Source organism: Anomaloglossus baeobatrachus, chromosome 2 (genome assembly GCF_048569485.1).
Source record: "Anomaloglossus baeobatrachus isolate aAnoBae1 chromosome 2, aAnoBae1.hap1, whole genome shotgun sequence".
NCBI lineage: Eukaryota > Metazoa > Chordata > Amphibia > Anura > Aromobatidae > Anomaloglossus > Anomaloglossus baeobatrachus.
In genome coordinates this window covers 324189954-324211173 of record NC_134354.1, presented here as the reverse complement: position 1 = coordinate 324211173, position 21220 = coordinate 324189954, and the positions used below count along the sequence as shown (strand labels likewise).

The following is a 21220-nucleotide window of genomic DNA, read 5'->3' as shown; positions in this document are numbered from 1 at the left end:
ACCCTCCTCACCTGTCCTGTCATTGTTTGTCTAGGTTCGATAAGAATTGTGAATTTTATGTTTTATTTTATGTATGAAAAACGTAAATTGAAAATCTCAAAAAAAATTCAAAGTTTAAAAAAAAAAAAAAAAAATTAAAAAAAAAAAAATATCACGTGGGGTCCCCCCCATTTTTCTAAAACCATCCAAGTTGCAGTAGACAGCTAGGGCTGATATTATTAGGGTGGGAAGGGCTATGGTTATTTTGCCCTTTCCAGCCTAACAATAGAAGACCACAGCCGAACCAGAAGGGACACATCCGTTAGGTTGGGCGGCACGGTGGCTCAGTGGTTAGCACTGCAGTCTTGCAGCGCTAGGGTCCTGGGTTCAAATCCCACCAAGGACACTATCTGCAAGGAGTTTGTATGTTCTCCTCGTGTTTGCGTGGGTTTCCTCCGGGTACTCCGGTTTCCTCCAACACTCCAAAGACATACAGATAGGGACTCTAGATTGTGAGCCCCAATGGGGATAGTATTGCCAATGTATATAAAGCGCTGTGGAATTAATAGCGCTATATAAATGAATAAAATTATTATTATTATTAATTATTAGGTGCGCCAATTCTGGCGCTGGACCCGGCTCTTAATGTTGCCCTGGTGCGGTGTCAATAAGGAGTTAATAGTTAAGGAGTTAATAGCATCCTATAGCTGCCACTAAGTCCTAGATTAGTGATGGCAGGAGTCTACGAGACACCCCCCATCACTAATTTGTAATTGAAAGTAAATAAACACAAAACACCCCAAAAATCCTTTATTTGAAATAAAAGGCAAAAAAGCATCCTCTTTCACCACTTTATTAACCCCCAAAACACTCCTCCAGGTCCGACATAATCCACATGAGGTCCCACAACGCTTCCAGCACTGCTACATCTGACAATCAGAGTGAGAGCCATAGAGCATGACTGCTTGCTGTGAGGTTGAGGCCGCCACGTAATATCCCGCCCACCTCCTTCCTTCCGCATTGCAGGCGGCCGCAGGTAAGGTGAGGTTCCTCGTTCCTGCGGTGTCACACATAGCGATGTGTGATGCCGCAGGAACGACGAGCAATATCGTAACTGCAGCAGCAACAATAATAGAGATTAGGGGGGCATGTCACAGATTTTGAACGTTTTTCGCTCATAGGTGTCACACGCAACGATATCGCTAACGCGGCCAGTTGTGCGTCACAAATTCCGTGACACCAACATCGCTTTAGCGATGTCGTAGCGTGTAAAGCGGCCTTAAGACTTAGTGGCAGCTATAGGCTGCTATTAACTCCTTATTATCCCAATTGCCACCGCACCAGGACAATCGGGAAACGCCGGGTAAAATGTCGGGATTGTCGCATCTAATGGATGCAGCAATTCCGGGCGGCTACAGACTGATATTTTAAGGCTGGAAGGCAGCCTAATACCCTTAGGCTTCTCTAGTCTGAGAATACAAGCCCCCAGCTGTGGGGCTTTATCTTGGCTGGGTATCAAAATTGGGGGGACCGCACGCCGTTTTTTGAATGTAATTATTTATTTTACTGTGCGATCTAGACCCGCCCACCAGCGTCTGTGATTGTCTGCAGTCAGACAGACGTCATTCAGCGTGGGGGCGCATCTGACTGCAACCAGTCTCAGCCACCACCGGTGGGCGGGGAAGCAGTGAATATGTATGAGCCTAATGAGTGGCCCAGGAAGAAGAATGAGAGCCCGCGGGAGCAGTGTGACAGCCGATTTAGCAATCGGTGAGTATGAAGCGCTTGCTCCTACCCCTTTGCGCCATATTCTGGTCCCCATAGACTTCATATGGGGACCAGCATTGAGCCACATACCGGGGATCCATCCCCGATGACCCAGAGTCAGTAGTTGATTGATCTGCCAGTCCCCTGAAACGCAGGGACAAAATACAAAAACACGACAAAAAAACGCAGCGTGCACACAGGGCATTATTTGGGTTTGTCAGCAGTCAATCTCAAAAAATGTAGCTATTATTAACCCCTTCACAACCACGGGCAGTAAAATTATGTCCTATTTTAACGTGACTTACACCAGGGACGTAACTTTACTGCCTAAACTTCATTTGATTGCCGTGGCCATAGCAACGGCTTTCAAATGATGTCCCCTGTTGTTTCTTACAGCAGGGGATCTTTGCTTGACCCCACGGGGGTGGCATCGCCACCCCCCATCAACGATCGATGTGATTGGCTGTTCAAATCTGAACCGTCAACCACATTGTTCGCCATTGATTTCGGCTAAAACAATGCCTAAATCAATGCGACACTGTGAGATCCTGCTATGAGGTGCTGCAGCAGATCTTACCTGGATCTCAAACACGGCGCCCCCCAGCCCCTGCTATGACGCGCAATTGCTCTAATCAGTGTGCAGTGGGGCGGTCTGATCTTCAGGTGGCCGCCCTCCCCAGGCCTGTGCTGGTCTGGGGAGCCTCCCCCAACATGTCTGCAGCGTGCACTGGCTGGTACTTGTGGTACCACGCCACCGCTGCTGCCGCCGTCACCACCGCTCCGGCTCCATGTGAGTATTGAGCGCTTCCCGTGATGGCCCCCTGCGCGCTCCCGTGATGGCTCCCTGCACGCTCCAGTGATGTGCCCGCCTGCTGCTGCCTCCTGCTGCAATCTGCCCCCTGTCATGTGCTTCCCTGCCGCTATCTGCCCCCTGCCATGTGCTTCCCTGCCGCGATCTGCCACCTGCCAATGTGCTTCCCTGCTGCGATCTGCCTCCTGCTGCGATCTGCCCCTGCCAATGTGCCCCCCTGCTGCGATCTGCCCCCTGCCATGTGCCCCCCTGCCGTGATCTGCCCCCTGCCGCAATCTCTGTTCTGCTCCCATTCTGCCTCTCCCCCTCCCCCTCTGCTCTCCCTCCGACGTCCCCTACCTGCCTTCACCAGGTCGTCCGAGGTCTTCACTGGCCCGATCTCATCTGCCTTCATCGCTGGGACCTTCTGATGAACTGTCCAAGGGCCTGCCTGCTGCTCCTGTAAGAAGCTGTCCACTTGCTGCCTTCTATTCCTCCTGCAGTTCCTCTGGTTAGTGATCCTCCTCCAAATCTTCTGGGTACTGTGAGTATAATTGTTTTGTTTTTTTTTCTGTATTCCCTGTCCGTTTTTACACCGCATCCGTCCATGCGTCCCACCGAGCGCTGATCAGTGATGCAGATAACGATTTTTTTTTATTTTGTCTGTGTCTTGTGTCGTTTTTTTTGCAGCTCATCCGTGTGTGCATCCTGCAGCAGCCGAGTGCTGATCAGGGATGCATATAATGGATGGGCTAATTTTTGCCGTGACTTTTTTTTTCCGTATCCCTGGTCGCTTTTTGTATCTCATCAGTCCGTGCGTCCTGCAGCGGCCGATCAGTGATGCACATCACTGCACGGCCTCTGCGTTTGAAAAGTCAAATGGCGCCCCTTTTCTTCTGAGCCCCGCCGTGCGCCCAAACAATTGATTTCCACCACATATGAGGTATCAGCGTACTCAGGAGAAATTGTAAAATACATTTTATGGTGCATTTTTTCCGGATACCCTTGTAAAACAAAAAAAAAAAAGCTACCTGATTGAAGCAAAAATTTTGTGGTTAAAAAAAATAAATAATTTTCACGGTTCAACGTTATCAACTTCTGTGGAGCCCCTGGGGGTACAAGGGGCTCACCAAACATCTAGATAAATTCCTAGAGGGGTCTAGTTTCAAAATGGGGTAATTTGTAGGGGAGCTCCACTGTTTAGGCACCATAGGGGGTCTCCAAACATGACATGGCGTCCGCTAATGATTCCAATCAATTTTCCTGTCAAATGGTGCTCCATCTCTTCTGAGCCCCGCCATGCACTCAAACAATTACTTTCCACCACATATGGGGTATCTGCGTACTCAGGAGAAATTGCACAATATGTTTTATGGTGCATTTTTTCCCGATACCCTTGTGAAAGAAAAAGCTACCAGGTCAAGTAACAGTTTTGTGGTAAAAAAAAAAAATTGTATTCATGGCTCAACATTATCAACTTCTGTGGAGTCCCTTGGGGCTTGCTAAACATTTAGATAAATTCCTTGAGGGGTTTAGTTTCCAAAATGGGGTCACTTGTGGGGGAGCTCCATTGTTTAGGCACCTCAGGAGGTCTTCCAACCCAACATGGCGTCCGCTAATGAGTGCAGCTAATTTTGCGTTTTAAAATTCAAATGGCGCGGCTTCCCTTCCGACCTCTGCCCAAACAATTGATTTTTACCACATATGTGGTATCAGCGTACTCAGGAGAAATTGCACAATTAATTGTATGGTGCATTTTCTCTTTTCTCCCTTGAGAAAATGCAAAATTTTATGGCTAAAGTAACATTTTTGTGTTAAAAAGTTAAATTTTCATTTTTTCCTTCCACATTGCTTTGTTTCCTGTGAAACACCTGAAGGGTTAATAAACTTCTTGGATGTGGTTTTGAGCAGTGTGAGGGGTGCAGTTTTTAGAACGGGGTCACTTTTGGGTATTTTCTGTCACCTAGGTCTCTCAAAGTCACCTCAAATGTGATGTGGTCCCTAAAAATAATGGTTTTGTAAATTTTGTTGGGAAAATGAGAAATTGCTCATGAACTTTGACCCCTTCTAACTTCCTAACGGAAAAAAAATTTGTTTCGAAAATTGCGTTGATGTAAAGTAGACATGTGGGAAATTTTATTTAGTAACTATTTTGTGTGACATATCTCTCAGATTTATAGGCATAAATTTTCAAAGTTTGAAAATTGCGAAATTTTCACAAATAAACGCAAAAAATATCGGCCTAAATTTACCACTGACATGAAGTACAATATGTCACAAAAAACAATGTCAGAATCGCCAGGATCCGTTGAAGCGTTCCAGAGTTATAACCTGTCAAAGTGACATTGGTCAGAATTGCAAAAAATGGCCCAATCATTAGGGTGTTTTAGTGGCCGGGGGTGAAGGGGTTAATCAGGAAATTTTTTATTTTTTTTTTGCAGATTTTGCTTGCCTTTGGTGCACATATTTTGTCAGTGAACTTTTTCTTCCAAAATGCAGCTTTTACAATAAGCTGCTTTATAGGACAAAAAAAAGTATGAAACCCCCCACACATAAATGTCTTAAATAAAACAATAATAATCACAAAAAGCATAAAAATGGATTTTATTTACCGTCCTCCCTCCTAAAATTTGTGAAGGAGTACTTATTGTGTATGAGGAAACCCTTATGGTAATGTGCTGTTTTAAAGGAAGTTTTGAAGGGAATATTAGTTACTGTAATTCAAAATGCGTAAATTCATAACTGGACTGAAATTCAATAGAAAAGATTACCTTTATTCCCATCTCCAGTTTAAAACTTATGCACACACAGCCAAACTGAGCATGCATGTTTAGCTGCACATAACAGTTGAAAAAGACTTAGCTTGGGGAAAATGTATATGTTCTAATATAAACATTCTTTGTGCTCACTTACCACAGTTACAGCATCATTAAGTAAAGATTCTCCAAACACCAAGATGTGGAGCAACTCATTGATGTGGATTTCTTCAAATACAGCCAATACAGCCACGGGGTCGACAGCCGAAATTATACTACCAAACAGCAAGTTGTCTAAGAGTCCTACACCTGTTAAATCTGCCCCACCGATCTGGCACACACCATACAACAAAGACCCTATAAAGAAAGCATTCCAGAGTGTTCCCAACACTGCAAACATAAGAATTGTTCCCAAATTTTCAGTGAAGGGACGAAGCGGGAGGAAATATCCAGCATCCAGGATGATTGGTGGCAAAAGGTAAAGAAAGAAGACATTTGATTTTAAAACTGGAGGATTTTCACCAACAGCCTTCATAAGGCCGCCTACCAGAAGGCCAACAACGATCAGTAAACAGCTCTCTGGGACAACATTCGATAGAGTCGGGATCACATGGAATCCTGCAGAGAAACAGAAAGATAAACAGTTATTCGGAGAAAATGTTATCGGATGTCAATGCTGAAATCAGATAAAAATAACTGTACAATCACACTACAAAAGTCTGTTTTTTGGCTCAGCCCAGTATGGTAAATCCTTAGGGTACGTGCCCACGATCAGGACCCGCTGCGTCCTGGACACGGTGGGTTCTGACCTGCAGGGACGCGAGTCTCCAATGCAGGAGAACACATTTGCCCACAGCTGCCTGTGCCCACGATCAGGGTTCGGTGCGCTGCAGTCTCTCTTTCTTCTGTTCTCCCTACAGAGGACGCTTGCGATTCCGCAGCAAACTGACATATTTGCGGCTCAGGAAAACGGCACTGCAGGTCAGTTTTCGCTGCAGGCCATACACGCACAGTGGGCATGGGATTTCTAGAAATCCATTCACTGTGCTTGCACTATACAAAGTAGTATCAAAATATGGTCTGCACTCAGACTGTAGTACTAGAGGTGCCAGTGAAAATGGGTCAATAACCCTGTAGCAATTTGTCTTAAGGAATTCACTGCACTCTCAAAATATGTTGCAAAAAGAGTGATATTTATTTACGTTTTGACCCTCCCAGGTGGGCTGTCAAGTGCAACAGCACTGTTGCCGTCTGTGAATATCCAGAATATTTATCACAGACAGCAACAGCACTGCTGCACTTGCCAGCCCACACTCCAGCCATTTATCCTCAAGGGCACCTGTCTTAGGGTATGTTCACACGCGGCATCTTTTTTTTTTTAACCACAAAGATACAGCATTTTTGTCCTAAAAAAGCACCAAAAACTCACCGCGGCAAAAACGCATCAAAAAACGGAATGCGTATTTGACACGTTTTTCCCAATGTGTTTTTTTAAGTCAAATCTATTGACTGGAAGGGCTCAAAAACGCTGGAAAAACGCAAATGCTGCAATGCCGAGCGCGATAGTCCCCGCCCCCTTGAGATAACTGCCGTAGCGAACATTATCGCTACGGCAGCTTCACATGGACTCACCCGTCCTGCGACCGTCGCTCTGGCCGGCAACCCGCCTCCTTATTAAGGGGGCGGGTCGTATGGCGTCACTGCGACGTCACACGGCAGGCGGCCAATAGGAGCCAAGGGGCGGAGATGAGCGGGATGTAAACATCCCGCCCACCTCCTTCCTTCCGCATATCCTACGGAAGCCGCAGTGACGCCGGTAGGAGACGTTCCTCGCTCCTGCGGCTTCACACATAGCAATGTGTGCTGCCGTAGGAGCGAGGAACAACATCGGACCGTCGCGTCAGCGTAATCATGGATTACGCCGACGCTGCACCGATGATACAATTACGACGCTTTTGCGCTCGTTAATCGTATCATCGAGCCTTTACACACTACGATGTCGCATGAGATGCCGGAAGTACGTCATTTTCAATTTGACCCCACCGACATCGCACCTGCGATGTCGTAGTGTGCAAAGCCCGCCTTAGCCTAACAGACACAGCAGCGCTGCCACACTTGCACTCCTACACTCCAGTTACTCATCATTAAGCGACTCTTGACTAAGACACGGGAGGGTAGAAACACCTCCTTTGTTCTAATAAATATCACTCCTTTTGGCAACATATTTTGAGAGTGCAGTGAACTCCTTAAGACACTTGTACCGTACAATGCAGTTTTGGACGCAGCCGGAACACGCTGCCATCCAAAACACTGCAAAGACCGATTGTGTGCACGAACCCTTAGGCGAGCTTTGCACACTACGATATCGCAGGTGCGATGTCGGTGGGGGTCAAATTGAAAGTGACGCACATCCGGCCTCAACATGCGACATCGCAGTGTGTAAAGCCTAGATGATACGATTAATGAGCGCCAAAGCATCGTAATCGTATCATCGGTGCAGCGTCGGCGTAATCCATAATTACGCTGACGCGACGGTCCGATGTTGTTCCTCGCTCCTGCAGCAGCACACATCGCTGTGTGTGAAGTCGCAGGAGCGAGGAACATCTCCTACCGGAGTCACCGCGGCTTCCGTAGGATATGCGGAAGGAACGAGGTGGGCGGGATGTTTACATCCTGCTCATCTCCGCCCCTCCGCTCCTATTGGCCGCCTGCCGTGTGACGTCGCAGTGACGCCGCACGACCCGCCCCCTTAATAAGGAGGCGGGTCGCCAGCCAGAGCGACGGTCGCAGGGCAGGTGAGTGCATGTGAAGCCGCCGTAGCGATAATTTTCGCTATGCCAGCTTTCACAAGATATTGTACCTGCGACGGGGGCGGGGACTATCGCGTGCGGCATCGCAGCATCGGCTTGCGATATCGCAACGTGCAAAGCCCACCTTAGAGTGCCAATTTTCCAAGACATTGTCATTAGACAATTCCACATGACCATTGACCAATAAGTAAGGATGCTTTCACACTTGCGTTGTACGGCATCAGTCACAGTGCGTTCTGGGACGCATGTGACGGATGCGTTGTAAATAGTGTGATAATAAAGGCAACGGATTCCTGTGAAATAACGTGTTGCGTTAAAAGGTTTCGAGAGAGATCGCGAGAGACATCGCGAGAGACATTGCGAGAGAGAGATCGAGAGACATCGAGAGAGAGAGAGATCGAGAGAGATCGAGAGAGAGAGACCATCATCACCGCACACACAGGCACTACTGCCTCCATCAGAACCACCACACACACCCAGGCACTAATGCCTCCATCACCACCGCACACACCCCGGCACTACCGCACCCATCATCACTGCACACACCGACACTACCGGCCCCATCATCACCACCGCACATACCGGCACTACCGCCCCAATCATCACCACGGCACTACCGCCCTCATCATCACCACCGCACACAGCGGCACTACCGCCCCCATCATCCCCGCACATACCCCGGCACTACCTGAGTGACGTCCACACTGACAGAGCGATTCACTTCAGTTGCTGCATGGAGCTGACAGAGTGGCGGTGTTCCACGGCCGCTCCTGTCAGCTTCATGTAGCAGATCTGAAAGCGTAGTGGGACCTCGTGAGGATTACGCCGGACCTGTAGGGGTATTTGGGGACTAATAAAGTGGTGACAGAGGGTGTTTTTTTGTCTTTAATGTGGAGCGCCCCACCCTGAGAATACCAGCCTTCAGCCGTGTGGCTTTACCTTGGCTGGTATCAAATCTGAGGGGGGACCTCACGTCGTTTTTTTTAAATTATTTATTTTACTGCATGATATAGACCTGCCCACCGGCAGCTGTAATTGGTTGCAGTGAGACAGCTGTCACTCAGCGTGGGGGCAGGTCTGACTGCAATCAATCATAGGCGCTGGTGGGCGGGAAAAGCAGTGAATACGAGATTGAATAATGACCGGCCGGCATTTTCAAAAGAGGAAAAGCTGCCAGAGCAGTGACAGCCGTGCAGCGCCACGCCGGTGATATCGGTGAGCATGAGAAAGGGGGTGAGGGAGAGATCGACCGACAGACAGGCAGAGAGACAGACAGACAGGCAGAGAGACAGACAGACAGGCAGAGAGACAGACAGACAGGCAGAGAGACAGACAGACAGGCAGAGAGACAGACAGACAGGCAGAGAGACAGACAGACAGGCAGAGAGACAGACAGACAGGCAGAGAGACAGACAGACAGGCAGAGAGACAGACAGACAGGCAGAGAGACAGACAGACAGGCAGAGAGACAGACAGACAGGCAGAGAGACAGACAGACAGGCAGAGAGACAGACAGACAGGCAGAGAGACAGACAGACAGGCAGAGAGACAGACAGACAGGCAGAGAGACAGACAGACAGGCAGAGAGACAGACAGACAGGCAGAGAGACAGAGACAGGCAGAGAGACAGAGACAGGCAGAGAGACAGAGACAGGCAGAGAGACAGAGACAGGCAGAGGGACAGAGACAGGCAGAGGGACAGAGACAGGCAGAGGGACAGAGACAGGCAGAGAGACAGAGACAGGCAGAGAGACAGAGACAGGCAGAGAGACAGAGACAGGCAGAGAGACAGAGACAGGCAGAGAGACAGAGACAGGCAGAGAGACAGAGACAGGCAGAGAGACAGAGACAGGCAGAGAGACAGAGACAGGCAGAGAGACAGAGACAGGCAGAGAGACAGAGACAGGCAGAGAGACAGAGACAGGCAGAGAGACAGAGACAGGCAGAGAGACAGAGACAGGCAGAGAGACAGAGACAGGCAGAGAGACAGAGACAGGCAGAGAGACAGAGACAGGCAGAGAGACAGAGACAGACCGAGAGACAGACAGACCGAGAGACAGACAGACCGAGAGACAGACAGACCGAGAGACAGACAGACCGAGAGACAGACAGACCGAGAGACAGACAGACCGAGAGACAGACAGACCGAGAGACAGACAGACCGAGAGACAGACAGACCGAGAGACAGACAGACCGAGAGACAGACAGACCGAGAGACAGACAGACCGAGAGACAGACAGACCGAGAGACAGACAGACCGAGAGACAGACAGACCGAGAGACAGACAGACCGAGAGACAGACAGACCGAGAGACAGACAGACCGAGAGACAGACAGACCGAGAGACAGACAGACCGAGAGACAGACAGACCGAGAGACAGACAGACCGAGAGACAGACAGACCGAGAGACAGACAGACCGAGAGACAGACAGACCGAGAGACAGACAGACCGAGAGACAGACAGACCGAGAGACAGACAGACCGAGAGACAGACAGACCGAGAGACAGACAGACCGAGAGACAGACAGACCGAGAGACAGACAGACCGAGAGACAGACAGACCGAGAGACAGACAGACCGAGAGACAGACAGACCGAGAGACAGACAGACCGAGAGACAGACAGACCGAGAGACAGACAGACCGAGAGACAGACAGACCGAGAGACAGACAGACCGAGAGACAGACAGACCGAGAGACAGACAGACCGAGAGACAGACAGACCGAGAGACAGACAGACCGAGAGACAGACAGACCGAGAGACAGACAGACCGAGAGACAGACAGACCGAGAGACAGACAGACCGAGAGACAGACAGACCGAGAGACAGACAGACCGAGAGACAGACAGACCGAGAGACAGACAGACCGAGAGACAGACAGACCGAGAGACAGACAGACCGAGAGACAGACAGACCGAGAGACAGACAGACCGAGAGACAGAGAGACAGACAGAGAGAGACCAGGAGTGATTTTAAAAGATTTAGAACGTTTTGCTGGACATGCTGAGCATGCTCAGTAGAACTTGACGGAATCCTGCACTGGAATTAGTCGTCAAATGCATGGCGACAGATTCCAGCACCATAGACTCTCATTATGCCTCTTAACGGATCCCGACGGAATCCTGCGGAGTGCGTTTTTTTACAGCAACAAAAAAATGCTACATTCAGAGTTCCTTCCGCTCGACGGGAACTGACGGTCACCGACAAAACAACTGATGCGCCGCTGGGCGGATCCAACGCAAGACCATATGTTGCAATCCACCCTTAATAAAAGCCTATGAGGAATAAACGGCTTCCTGCAACGGTCACCGTAATTCCTCAAGGCGGCGTATTGCAACGGATGCCGCACAACGCAAGTGTGAAAGCAGCCCAAGCCAAAAAAAAAGCCCAGCATTCTGAGATTCCGACCTCTAAAAGAGACATCTTAAGGCTATGTGCGCACACTGCGTTTTTTTGACGCTGCGTTTTTGGCCGCTAAAAAAGCACCTGCGTCGAAAAAACGCGGCAAAAAACGCACGCGTTTTGCAGCGTTTTTTTGCTGCGTTTTTGCTCACTGCGTCCTTATGCGTTTTTTATCAGTGAACAAAAAAAAAAAAAAAGGTCTGATGTCATTTCCTTCTTCAATGTGTTCTTCATTCTCCACTAGTGTATGCAGAAGAGCAGACAGCTGCAGAACTACAAGGCTCAGCATACTCCATCCAATAGTGTATGCAGGAGAGCAGAGAGCAGCTGCAGAACTACAAGGCTCAGCATGCTCCATCCAGGTCTGTATGCTTGAGGGAGAGTCAGGGGGAGCAGACCTACAAGGCTCAGCATCCTCCATCCAATAGTGTATGCAGGAGAGCAGACAGCTGCAGAACTACAAGGCTCAGCATACTCCATCCAATAGTGCATGCAGGAGAGCAGACAGCAGCTGTCGAACTACAAGGCTCAGCATCCTCCTTCCAGGACTGTATGCAGGATTTCTTTGCCCCCCAAACAAAAAAAAGGACGTGGGCTTCGCCATATTTTTGTATGCTAGCCGGGTACAGCAGGCAGGTACGGGCTGCCCCCAATCCCCAGCTGCCTATTTGTACCCGGCTGGGAACCAAAAATATAGGGAAGCCCTTTTTTTTTTAAATTATTTCATGAATTTCATGAAATAATTTAAAAAAAAAAATGACGTGAGCTTCGCCCAATTTTTGAGTCCAGCCGGGTACAACTAGGCAGCTGGGGATTGGAATCCACAGTGCAGGGTGCCCATGCTTTCTGGGCACCCCCGCTGTGAATTGCAGTCCCGCAGCCACCCCAGAAAATGGCGCTTTCATAGAAGCGCCATCTTCTGGCGCTGTATCCAACTCTTCTAGCTGCCCTGATGCCGGGTGGCTCGCCGGGTAATAATGGGGTTAGGGCTAGCTGTATAGCTGGCCATAAGCCCGAAATTCATGGTGTCACGCCAATATTAGACATGGCCACCATGAATTTCTAGTAAAGATAAAAAAAAAACACAACACACAGAAAAATATTTTTATTAGAAATAAAACACAACACAATTAGTGACTCCATCTTTATTGAAATAAAGAACCCCCCTCCGCAGTAATCCTGGGTCAGGGTCCCGCGCCGTCCAATCCGAATCCAATATCATCTGATCGGTTTGCTGGAAGGCAAAGCGATCAGATGATCTGTCAGGATCAAGTGCCTGAATCCCATCACACATCAGCTGATTGTATAAAAGCCGTTTATACAAGCAGCTGATGCATCGGTGCAAAAAAAAAATAAATAAATAATACTCACTTATGTGCTGATTACCGGCAGCTCCTGCAGCGATGGGGCGGGAGTCTGATCCCGTCCGATCGCTGCAGCAGCTTCCAGTAATCAGCTGATGAAGTCTCCTGACGCATCCGCTGATACCGGCCGGGCGCCCGCGTCACCGCGATACTTACGATCACCTGATGCGTCAGGTGACTGCATCAGGTGATCCATCGCCAGGTCCTGCATCCATCGGAGGTTTCCCGGCCGTCTGCACACAGCCGGAGCGGCGATACCGGGAGAGCAGCTGGGAGCGGGCATGGCACCGGGAGTCTGCAGACAGGTGAGTATAACTTTTTTTTTTTTTTCTACTGTTAACTTTTGTTTTCGCAGCCGCTTCCACCTCCTGCCTGTACATGGCGCCGCACGGCAGCATACATGCACAAGACGGGAGGTGGAAGCGACGGTGACGGTACCGGGAGGATTCACGCTTCTGTATATACTGACAGAAGGAATCCTCTTCCTGTACACGTCACTTTACTACCCACCTCCTGCGTTTATAGCTGCGTTTTTGGTCTTAGAAACGCACCAAAACGCAGCTATTTGCATTTCTCATTGCGTCTTTCAACATCCCATTGAACTCAATGGATGAAAAGCGCAGTGAAAAACGCGGGAATAATTGACATGCTGCGTTTTTGTGGCACCACAAAAACGCAGCTGAAAAAAAAAAACAGATGTGTGCGGACAGCAAAAATGAAAACTCAGACTTTGCTGGGGAAGCAAAGTCCTGCAGTTTTGAGGCCAAAAACGCACCCGAAAAACGCGCAAAAACGCCGCGAAAAACGCACTGTGCGCACATAGCCTAAAAGGGAATCTGTCACAAGATTTTTGCCACCTAATCTGAGAGCAGCATAATGTAGGAGCAGAGATCCTGATTTCAGTGATGTGCCACTTACTGGGCTGCTTATTGTAGCTTTCATAAAATCACTGATTAATCAACAGTAGATCATCATTAGAGACTACTTGTCCTGCTGTCAGGAAGGCCAGCATATTCATGAGCTCTGTATAACTGCTAAATCTGCAGCAGAGAAATCATTTAATTTATCAAAATGACAGCAAACACCTCAGTAAGTGACACATCGCTGGAATCAGGGTCTCTGTTTCTAAATTATGCTGCTCTCAGATGGGGGAGCAAAAACCTGGTAAGGCTGCTTTCACACATCCAGTTTTTGCAGTGCGGCTCAAAAACCTATGCAACGGATGCGGGGGAAAAAAAACGGATCCGTTGCATAATTTTTTGCATGCGGCCCGTCCGGTTTTTGACGGATGCTGCTTGATACTGAGCATGCGCAGTGCAAAAAACCACATCTGGCCGGCGCAATGCGTTTTTTTCGCCGCACAAAAAACGTGCCAGGCAACGTTCCATCCGGCTGCCGCATGGGCTAAATATACCATAGCCGGCAAAAAACAGATGCAACGCAAGGCAATGCGGCACAATACGGCGCTAATGCAAGTCTATGCGGGGGAAAAAAGCAACCGGCGGCAACAAAAAAAAAAAAAAACTGTTGCGTTTTTTCTGCAGAGCACCGTACTGTGCCGCTCAGCAAAAAACGGATATGTGAAAGCAGCCTAACAGATTCCCTTAAACCAGGGCTGTGGAGTCGGAGTCGTGGAGTCGGAGTTAGTTTTGGTTGGAGTCGGAGTCGGTAGAAATGTACCGACTCAGACTCCAGCTTTAAAAAAAAATGTATTAAATATTTCATAATTGAACTTTCATATAAATTTTATAAATGTCACTCAAATATATATGTTCTATCAAACTATGAACAACAGTGATAAGCAGTTCTGCTGGAGATAGAGACATTTCTTAAGGTCCAGTCACACTAAACAACTTACCAGCGATCCCAACAACGATAGGGATCGCTGGTAAGTTGCTAGGAGGTTGCTGGTGAGATGTCACACTGACGCTCCAGCGATCCCACCAGCAACCTGACCTGGCAGGGATCGCTGGAGCGTCACTACACGAGTTGCTGGTGAGCTCACCAGCAACCAGTGACCAGCCATACGTGCAGAGAGCAGGGAGCAGCGCACACTGAGCGCTGGCTCACTGCTCTCCTAGTACAGCACACATGGGGTTAATTACCCGATGTGTGCTGCAGCTACATGTGCACAGAGCAGGGAGCAGCGCACAATGCTTAGCGCTGGCTCCCTGCTCTCCTGGCTACAGCACACATCGGGTTAATTAACCCGATGTGTCCTGCAGCTACATGTGCACAGAGCAGGAGCCGGCACTGACAGTGAGAGCGGCTGAGGCTGGTATCAAAGCAATATCGGGTAACCAAGGACAGGGCTTCTTGGTTACCCGATGTTTACATTGGTTACCAGCCTCAGCAGAAGCTGGCTCCTGCTGCCTGCACATTTAGTTGTTGCTGTCTCGCTGTCACACACAGCGATCTGTGCTTCACAGCGGGAGAGCAACAACTAAAAAATGGCCCAGGACATTCAGCAACAACCAACGACCTCACAGCAGGGGCCAGGTTGTTGCTGGATGTCACACACAGCAACATCGCTAGCAACTTCACAAAAGTTGTTCCTTAGCAGCGATGTTGCTAGCGATGTTGTTTAGTGTGACGGGGCCTTAAAGGGAACCTGTCAGCAGAAATGTCCCCTAAAACCTAACAGATTCCCCCTCTGCAGCTCCTGGGCTGCATTCTATAAAGGTCCCTGTTATGATTGTGCCCACTTTCTGACCGAAAAAAAGTGTTTATAAAGTTGTACCTTTTTGGCTTCTGATTCTGTAAATCTGTCACGGGGGCGGGCTGCCTGATGGCCGTTATTCTGCCCCCTGGTCCTGTATGCCGCCCCCATCGCTGATTTCAATACTTCTGGACGCCGCCCACTGCTCCAGCCATCCCCGCGCATGCCCAGTGCCCATCTCTCGGGGATGAGCACTGTGCCCAGCGTCACCGCTGGTGACGTGTACGCAGGGTTAAGATTATGGGCGGTGCTGTGATGTTTATTCCTAAGCAACCGCCCATAATCGCGGGACCGCGCTTTCGGTGTAGTCACTGCTCCGCGCTCTTCCCATCTATTTCCTGCCTCGGGGCAAGATGGGAAGGAGGCGAAGTGAGGTCAGCAGCAGCGCGCTTGCGCAGAAAGAAGCAGGCCGAGGGGGAAAGCGCGGTCCCGCGATTATGGGCGGTTGCTTAGGAATAAACATCACAGCACCGCCAATAATCTTAACCCTGCGTGCACGTCACCAGCGGTGACGCTGGGCACAGTGCTCATCCCCGAGAGATGGGCACTGGGCATGCGCGGGGATGGCTGGAGCAGTGGGCGGCGTCCAGAAGTATTGAAATCAGCGATGGGGGCGGCATACAGGACCAGGGGGCAGAATAACGGCCATCAGGCAGCCCGCCCCCGTGACAGATTTACAGAATCAGAAGCCAAAAAGGTACAACTTTATAAACACTTTTTTTCGGTCAGAAAGTGGGCACAATCATAACAGGGACCTTTATAGAATGCAGCCCAGGAGCTGCAGAGGGGGAATCTGTTAGGTTTTAGGGGACATTTCTGCTGACAGGTTCCCTTTAAGGGGTACTTCACACACAGCGAGATCGCTACTGAGATCGCTGCTGAGTCACGTTTTTTGTGACCTCATTAGCGATCTCGCTGTGTGTGACACTGAGCAGCGATCTGGCCCCTGCTGTGAGATCGCTGCTCGTTACACACAGCCCTGGTTAGTTTTTTTATTGTTGCTCTCCCGCTGATAAGCACACATCGCTGTGTGTGACAGCGAGAGAGCAACAATCCTGAATGTGAAGGGAGCAGGAGCCGGCGTCTGACAGCCTGCGGTAAGCTGTAACCAAGGTAAACATCGGGTAACCAAGGTGGTTACCCGATATTTACCTTCGTTACCAGCCTCCGCAGCTCTCACGCTGCCAGTGCCGGCTCCTGCTCCCTGCACACGCTAAGTTAAGCGGTGTGAGCTGGTAACTAAGGTAAACATCGGGTAACCATAAGGAAAGGAAGTTGCCTAATAATTAAGCACATCTTATATAGGGTGTTGATGTGATTACACCACACCCCTCCTCATTACAGAGATGCACATCACCTGCTTTACTTAATTGGTAGTTGGCTCTCAAGCCTATACAGCTTGGAGTAGGACAACATGTATAAAAAGTATCATGTGATCAAAATACTCATTTGCCTAATAATTCTGCACACAGTGTACTGAAACACTGTACAGCATTGCAAAATATGTCAGTACTGTATGGATAAGTGAAAAATTGAAACTAATAAACTTTCCGTCAGGTATTTTCAGTTGCATGAACTATAGGGTCCAGTTTATAATTTGCAGCTAGTTTTACATTTCGGACGCCGATGTATGTTCCCCCTGTGACCCAGAGCGGCATCTTATAGGACAAGCTGGAAAAATTGCAAGTAACAACAGAACTGTGTTCTTTCTATTTGGTACATTCAGGTTTTGCACATAAGCTGTTATGGAAGTATGATATAGACCAGCAATTCACAAACCATGAAGAGATCATAAAGCTACTAGAAGGCTCCAAGGTGGTGAACCCAGAGGGTAGACTTATCTATGTTGCCAAGGGGCTAGAAGGTGGTGGTGGTGGTGGTGGTGGTGAGGGCTTAGGTTTTTTTAAGGAACTAGATCAGGGGTGGGGAACCTTTTTTTCTGCCGGGGGCCATTTGGAAATTTCTGCCAACCTTCGGGGGCCGCACAAAATTATCAGCTTGAAAATCACCCTAATATATTTTGTCAACCAATTAATTAACTCCCCCCTATACCCCTACTGTGGTGGCTGGAGCTGCTTCTCTTTTGTGCAGCTGTGAAGTAGGTGATATTGATCATGTTACTTCTCACAACTGCTTTTGTAGGTTTGTCTTGGTCTGGAGCGCAGTCAACAGATTGGTAAATCATATACATCACATAGGAGACACATACATCACAGGAGGGGCTGGTGACATATATACATCAAAGGAGGGGCTGAGGACTTATCCCCATCACAGGTGGGGTTGGGTCTCGGACATCACCAATGGGGCACAGACAGGACTGAGGGGGCATAGACATCACCAATTGGGCACAGACAGGACTGAGGGGGCATAGACATCACCAATTGGGCACAGACAGGACTGAGGGGGCATAGACATCACCAATGGAGCACAGACAGGACTGAAGGGGCACAGACATCACCAATGGGGTGGCACACAGCACTGGGTAGGGGTGGCACACAGCACTGGGTGGGGGGCACATAGCAGTGGTCGGCATTCACAGTACTAGGGAGTCTCACAGCACCGCGGGAGGCAGGAGGCTCACAGCACCGCGGGAAGCAGGAGGCTCACAGCACCGCGGGAAGCAGGAGGCTCACAGCACGGCGGGAAGCAGGAGGCTCACAGCACGGCAGGAGGAATGTACAAAAGGGAGGCTGGTAAACTTGATGCTCCTCTTCTTCTGTGGGAGGGGAGCGCAGCACATCCCACGCTTACCCCGCACACAAAGTACGTCCTCACACTGCTGGATCTAATAGTATGCGCACCACACATTGTGATTTGAAGGACTGGCAGCCGACAAGACCGCGGTTGCCGCCCGAGTACTGCGGTCCTCGGTAATGTGCCCTTCGGCCATATAAAAAGTCATTGGGGGACACATACGGCCCGCGGGCAGGTGGTTCCCCACCCCTGAACTAGATTGACATATGGCTGAATAAAGATGTCCGAATATCAAGGTTTAAACAGAGATGGCGATTTCCAGACAGACCACCAGTCACCTGACCCAGACTCAATAGATTCATATGGGTAGGAGGCTGTTGAGCACCGGTCTGCAAATCTGTGGTCAGTCTTTCAATAGTATGAATTCAGCCTAAAGGCCCAGTCACACACAACGACTTACCAGCGATCCCGTAAACGATGCGACCTGATAGGGATCGCTGGTAAGTCGCTGGGAGGTCGCTGGTGAGATGTCACACAGTCAGATCTTACCAACGATGCAGGAACGATACAGGTCGCAGTAGCGACCTGTATAACGATCTTAGCAGTCACTGTGACCCTGTCACACAGTGTCAAACACAGCGATGTGTTTTGCCCAGCAGGACATCATCGCCTTTGAAGAAAATGGCCTGGACCATTCTGCAACGACTAACGATCTCACAGCAGGGGCCTGATCGCTGGTAGATGTCACACATAATGAGATTGCTAACGGGATTGCTACTGCGTCACAGAAACCGTGACTCAGCAGCGATCTCGCTAGCGATCTCGTTATGTGTGACGGTACCTTAAGAAAGGAGAAGCTCTGGGTCCTTCTATTCAGGAATGAGAAGTGAATAGCATCTAACATCCTGTTTTTTTTGTTTGCTAAACGAGAAATAAAACAGATTTTGAACCTGTGCTTTTTACCCATTTTCATCCATGTGTTAGTTTTCACCTAAAAGAAAAAGGTTTTGGTACCGTGTTAGCCAGTTGAAAAATTATTGATTGCTCTCAGTGAGAGAAACAAAATTAAAATGTTGTAGTTGTGATACCTTTTAATGACTAATAAACAAACACTGAGCTTAGAAAGTGAATCCTTAGGCTAAGTTCACCTTTCCGCTAAAATCTATCAGTCACAATCCGCTGCTCTTGTAAACAGCGGAATCCGTTTAGCGGATTCCGCTGCTCCCATAGACTTGTATGAGCAGCGGATTGTGACTGATGATGCTGCGTTGCACCCTCCGCCCGACTGATCAGTCGTGGAACGACTGACCGCCGGGCGGGGGGAACGCAGCATGTAACGTTTTTTGAGCAGCGAGATCCGTCGGATTTCGCTGCGCATGCTCTCTGGCTCCCTGCACACGTCACCAGCTTTGGTTGGTTACCCGATATTTACCCTGGTTACGGTGCAAGGAGCCAGTGCTAAGCGGTGTAGGCCCGTAACCAAGGTAAATATCGGGTAACCAAGGTAAACATCGGGTGCTTTGCTGTTACCCGATATTTAGGCTGGTTACGTGTGCAGGGAGGCCGACACTTCCCCTGCTCGGCTCCGCCCCCTCCCGCACTTTGCATGTGCACACACACACATACATACATACATACATGCACATACACACACTCACTCACACATACACTCACCTGTCCCCAGCCATGCAGACCGCAGCACTTCTACTGACATCCTCAGCGCCTGGCCCCGCCCCCCGCTCGGCTCCGCCCCCTCCCGCACTTTGCATGTGCACACACATACATACATACATACATACATACATGCACATACACACACTCACTCACTCACAGATACACTCACCTGTCCCCAGGCATGCAGACCGCAGCACTTCCACTGACATCCTCAGCGCCTGGCCCCGCCCCCCCCGCTCGGCTCTGCCCCCGAACTCCGCCCCCAGCACACAACGGAATCCGACAAAGAATTCTGTTCTTTGTCATCCGTTGTACAGCGTTGAACAGCGCATCAGTCACATGCGTCAAGCGACGCATGTGACTGATACAAATCAACGGAAATGTGAACTTAGCCTTAGTTAGCTAACTAAGGATTCACTTTCTAAGCTGTGTTTGTTTATTTAAATGTATTTTATTATGCCATCCCTCTGCTCTGTTTGTGCATATATTTGTGTTTCTTCAGATATTTTGTCATACCATGCCTGAGGAAGAGACCTGAGATGTCTCGAAAGCTTGCTTTATAACATTATCATATATTTTATTTTAGTTAGCCATTAAAAGGTATCACAACTACAAAAATTTTAAATGTTTTTCTCACTGAGAGCAATCAATAATTTGTTTTCACCAGTCATAAGATTAGCTAAGCTGCTCTTATGCATTCTGAGATAGCAAAAAATGGACAGCTGTAGGATGTGACACATATGGCATTCGACTGCTGTCCTATTTATTCATGCGTCCATTAACGTATCAGGTATCTGTCACCAGGTTTTTGCTACCCCAACTGAGTGCAGCATGACATAGCCGTAGAGACTCCAGAGATGTCATTTTCTGAGCTGTTTGCTGTATTTTTTTATAAAATCACCATTTCATCCGCTGCAGATTTATCTCTAAATGCTGAGCTCTATATAACCCCACTCCCCACTAATCTGCATTTGTGTGTGAATTGTGCATAGGCAGAAAGCTGCCACTAAGTGGTGGAGGCATGGTTGGACTACCTGGCAGCAGGCCAAGCAGTCCTCTAGTGATAATCTTCACCTGATAAAACATGGATTTTTATAAAAAATGCACTAGGTAAGTGACACTTCAGGGTCTTCATTTCTTTATTATGCTGCTCTAAGATTATATAGCAAAATCCGGGTGACAGATTCCATTAAAATAGACAAAATTTAATCTATAAAAGTCAGAAAAAAAACCAAAACATGTTTTGGGGCCAACAAAAATAGTGAA

General features: G+C 48.8%; 1 protein-coding gene across 2 annotated transcripts in view; it reads right to left on the bottom strand.

Moving 5' to 3' along the window:
* Nucleotides 1-21220, bottom strand: part of SLC9A1 (solute carrier family 9 member A1) — a 246355-nt gene that overhangs the window by 175934 nt on the left and 49201 nt on the right. The window contains exon 2 of one of the 2 annotated variants that reach the window (XM_075335896.1): nucleotides 5450-5910. In XM_075335896.1, coding sequence (XP_075192011.1) covers nucleotides 5450-5910 — 461 coding nt within the window. The remainder of the gene's footprint in view (nucleotides 1-5449; nucleotides 5911-21220) is intronic. The other variant, XM_075335897.1, reaches the window with a different exon arrangement.